The sequence below is a fragment of the Lygodium microphyllum genome, chromosome 23 (assembly GCF_053477565.2).
Source record: "Lygodium microphyllum isolate KBCC chromosome 23, Lygodium_microphyllum_v1.1.10, whole genome shotgun sequence".
Taxonomy (NCBI): Eukaryota; Viridiplantae; Streptophyta; class Polypodiopsida; order Schizaeales; family Lygodiaceae; genus Lygodium; species Lygodium microphyllum.
This window is the reverse complement of record NC_141157.1, coordinates 136,401,683-136,406,202: the sequence shown is the minus strand read 5'-3', so window position 1 is coordinate 136,406,202 and position 4,520 is coordinate 136,401,683. Positions and strand designations below refer to the sequence as shown.

At 46.1% G+C, this 4,520-nt stretch overlaps 1 protein-coding gene across 1 annotated transcript; it reads right to left on the bottom strand.

Annotated features, from left to right (window-relative positions):
* Nucleotides 1-613: 613 nt before the first annotated feature.
* Nucleotides 614-2,028, bottom strand: LOC148016786 (expansin-A10-like). The gene is made up of 3 exons (XM_087663561.1): nucleotides 1,763-2,028; nucleotides 1,327-1,648; nucleotides 614-1,208 (listed from the first exon to the last, which is right to left on the bottom strand). Exons 1-3 carry the CDS (start codon nucleotides 1,953-1,955, stop codon nucleotides 905-907), a joined length of 819 nt encoding a protein of 272 aa, XP_087519687.1. The 5' UTR covers nucleotides 1,956-2,028; the 3' UTR covers nucleotides 614-904.
* Nucleotides 2,029-4,520: the final 2,492 nt, after the last annotated feature.

Below are 4,520 nucleotides of genomic sequence, written 5' to 3'. Positions count from 1 at the left end.
GGATGTACTACCTTCACCATTCCGCAATGATGTTTATCCTTCTAGAGTCCACTTTCCTATGGTAGAGCAGAAGCATGGTGGACACATGTTACATGGGCTTGGCCATGCATATACTCATCCATGCCATCATACTATTTATGTGTTATCTTCGGATCATTACTTCAAATTGTGTTGTGTGCTTTATCTTATACTCAGGCATATCCTCCACCAAGTGTGAGTCGACCCTAAACCCAAAGAGGCAAAAAAATAAAATCCGCCAAGTCAAACGGAAGTATGAATTTTTTCTCTCGTCGATTTATTCCTTGCCTGGATTGCAAATTTTCGCTTTGCTGAGAAGCATATTTGTGTGCGAGACGGACCTGCAATTGTAGGTGTATGACGAAGTGGGAGCGCTCGGGAGCTCTTTGTCTTGCGTACTTATCAAAAGTTTTAATCCTCACAGTTGCTTGTTCCACCTTAGGCTCCACCTCGTTAATGAGTTCAGAGTTACCATCCTTCAGCATAGGGAGCGGTGTTGCTTTTTACAGAACCGAAGGTTTCAATCTTGCTCATTTTCTTAGTTAGACGATTCGGCCGAATCAGATAACTTTACATAGACACGACGTGATAAGAGAGTTGCGTGAATTAGGAGGTTAATTTGATGGCTTACATTGACTGGAGAAGTCGAGAGTGTATAGTTTTTCCATTCTTGAGGAAGAACTAATTCGTCGGCGGAGAGCCAAAGCTATCTGTGCTTGGCAAGCAATATGAAACTACAACATGCGCAGCGGGCAGCCTCAGACATTTTGTAAGGGCTTACTACCACTTCTGTGCACGTCCCGGAAGAGTATAAAGAAGAAAAAGAGAGAGAGAGAGAGAGAGAGAGAGAGAGAGAGCCCAGCCAGCTAGCCAGCCCACTGGCCCGCTAGAACTGCTCGCCGGAGAAGGTCTGGCCGAACTCCCAGTTGGGCGGGGTGACGTCGTAGGAGGTGAGTGTGCGGCCGTCACTGGTGGTGACCTGGAAGGAGAGGCTCTGGCCGTCGAGGTTGGCGTTGCTCTGCCAGTTTTGGCCCCAGTTGCGCGTCATGGGCTGCCATCCGCTGCGGGAGCCCTTGACAGACACCGCGCGCACATCCCCAGCACCGCCCACGTTGGTGATGAGCACCAGGTTGAAGTAGGAGTGGCCGTTGATGGTAAAGTGGATGCCGCCCGTCTTCGCGCAGGGGACCCTACAAACCAGAGGTTCATTATCCCGAGTTTAGTGATTGTAAAGGCGATATTATAATTCACGAGCTGCTGCTGACGAAGTTTTAATTAGAACTGCTATGTTGCCGTCGACGTACGTACCTCCTGTAGAGGACCGGCACGATGCCTCCGCTGTACACTCCAATCTTCTCGAAGGCCGGCTGCGCCATGTCGAAGTGTTGCAGGGGAGGGTTGCACCATCCGCCGTCAGTGTTGGAGAGTGCGGGGTTGGGGGGACAGAAGTTGGTGGCCGTGACCACCACCGAGCTGCCACTCGTGCACCACTTTGGATCCGCCTGGGCATCGCATTGGATCTCGAAGCAGGCGCCGCAGCTCAGCCCTCCATTGAACAGCGCCGTGCTCAGCGCTGCCGTGCTGGTGCCGTAGCCCGACGAGTAGAGGTCTCCGTAGCCGCAAGCGCCGCCTGCGCCAGCCAGGCAGACAACATGTCATCATAATGACTAATTCGCGATGCCAATTTGGCGCCGAGCGACTGAAACCAGAAATAAACCCAGTATTACTATTCACCAATACGCACCCATGGTGCCCGAGGCGTCGCTGCCGCCGTAGAAGGTGGCGTGGGCGCTGCTCCACCCGCTCTCGGGAGCGCTGCCGCCGCCGTAATAGGAGGCTCCTCCTTTGATAGCCAGAAGGAGAATGTCCATCAACACTATTACGCCGACCTGCGCGAGGGCGCTTCTAACTACCGTCTGATTTAATGCAGGGGCCATGGCGATGTTGATCAGCTGCTAGTACTAGCCAAATCGTAGACTTATGGGTTTGCACAGGCTACGAGGGCAGGACGTCGGGTGCTGCTGCAGCAATTGCTGCATCCTGCGGCTAATATAGACTTATGGGTTGTAATGGGGAGGAGAGAGAGGGAGCGCTGGGCCCTCTAGCGTGCCAGCCCTGCAACGAATCAGGACGTCTCAGCTAGCTAACCACATGGATAATTTGGTCCTACCTACATCCTAGCTTCATGTGCATTGTGACCGTGGTCTCCGTTTCGGTCCGCATGAGGACCCACTCTGTCGAGCCCACAATCGGTAGCTCATGTTACAACGACGAACATGCTTCTTCTATCCAAGCTGGTTGTCGCTAGCAGGTGGAGAGTGTTCATTTTTGAAGGGCTAGTCCGTATTTTCTCCTGAAGGTCTCTCTATGATCTTGCCCTTCCACTTGAAGGTCACTTTTTAAAATATAGCCTTCGAATTATGTGTGCAATAAATATTACTTTTCAAAATCTAAACCTTGTGCAAATAAGCTTTTTAATCAAAATCACTTAACAATGATAAAATTCTAATTCATATGTAAGATAACTTTTTCATTCAATTTATACTATACATATTTGATTTAATCAACTCTATTATGAATCATTGATATAGCCTTAGTAACTAGGTATTGGGTAATTAGATTAATGCATTTATTTATAATATAATATACTAATTTTTAAAGAAAAAATGTGCCATTCGAATGCAAAGCTAGAATAAATTTGCCCTTCTCCAAGAAAGGCAATTTTTTTATTTTGCCTTTCAAATGCATTGCTTGCAATATTTTGGGATTCTCCAGCAGGTCAATAATGGCCCAGAAGGGCTGTGCAACCTTCAAAAATGAACCCCGTGCCACTGCCCCGGCCCCGGCCGGGGTCGGGGCCACGTTGCGCTTCTTTGTCTCGTCCCTGTCGCGTCTCGTGGCTGATCACGATCCTGGCCCAACTAACGACCGCCACTACTACTATTTCTTCTGCTCGCTCTTCTAACCCGCATGATGTGCACATATGCCCACCGTCGAGGGAGCTAGACATCGGTCCTTTGTAATGTACCTTCAGCCAAACTCTCGGTCAAAAAGAACGGACGCTGCACTTCGGATCGCCGTCGTGTTTTGCTCTTCGGATATTGCGTTGCGGCAGCTCGCGTGAGGGGCTTGCCATAGGGAGACCAAAGTTTATACGACGACTAGGAACTATTGGATAGATGTACAAGACGATTTACCATACAAAGGGACTTAAATCAGGGAACTAGGACGATGCTGGGTCTTATAAAGGGCTTGTCATACACAATACTTAAACGAAGGAGCTAGGACAATAAAGAAGATCTTGCGGTGGTTCACATGCAAGGGTGGACCTCTACTAGAAAATGCTTGTGCACGCAATCATTAATCAAATATGGAACGAGCGCAAATAGAAACAGATGAGGACATGAGAACATAGGATTCATGAGAAAAGTCTTATAATAATAAGCCTCGGTATCGACACCATCTATATAGTTACTTTTCCAACAACATCAATATCGTGGATAACATTGAGGTGTACTTTGATGTAAAACATTGAAGCTCGTTTCAAGGCATATTTGCACTCTAGTTGTACATAAAGAATTTGTAGCCAAGGTCTTGTTCTTGTACGTGCTAGACATAGCTACTGCCCACCATCAAAAAATGGATGGCATGCCTTCACGTGAGACATATCAATCAAGATGGATCACATGTATACATGTGGTTGAGCAACATGAGTCAAAGCATATTGCACGATATTACTATTTAGAAATATTCAAAAATCATGGTTCACATAAGAACACGAGTGACCAAAAGGATACACAAGCTAACAAATGGATGGAAGTCATAGATTTAGAAGTGACTCTTGGTATTTGGTAGGTTCATGTGGGAGGAGATGTGCTACTAGAAGTAAGGCCCTCCCATATCTATATTTTGTGCACCCTCAAAACATTGAAGAGGGATAAGAGCTGACTAGCCTTAAAGCTTGATTGGAAATTTTAGTGGTAGTACTAGTGTTTTTTTTTTTTTTTTTGGGGGGGGGGGGGGGGGATGGGTTGGTACATCAAGGATGGTTTGAAGACATTAATGATAAGGGGTGTTCATGATTGTGACTCCTCTCATCTTGCCTATAGCAATTATTTCATGAATTCACATTCATGAAGTCGCACACATAATAAACATTACGATTGTGAATTTAAAATAACTAATGTGAATATATAATTCCATGCAAGGGGTGTTAGAGAGTTAAACAATGATCATTGCCTACAATCTAAGTTGTGCTTGCAAATGAAACTATGTTTGCATTTGAATGTGACTTCCTAAATGGCAACTTTGCAACTTATGAGTAGGATCAATTAATCATGATAGCATCTTCTTAGGGGTAAATCCAACTCTCATGTGCTTAAGCACTCATGTACTAGATAAGATTTAGATCCCATGGCAAGTGCTAGGCTATAAATTTGTTGTAGATTAACACACCACTTGTCGTAATTGCAATTTCACAAACATAATCAAATGGGTGACTA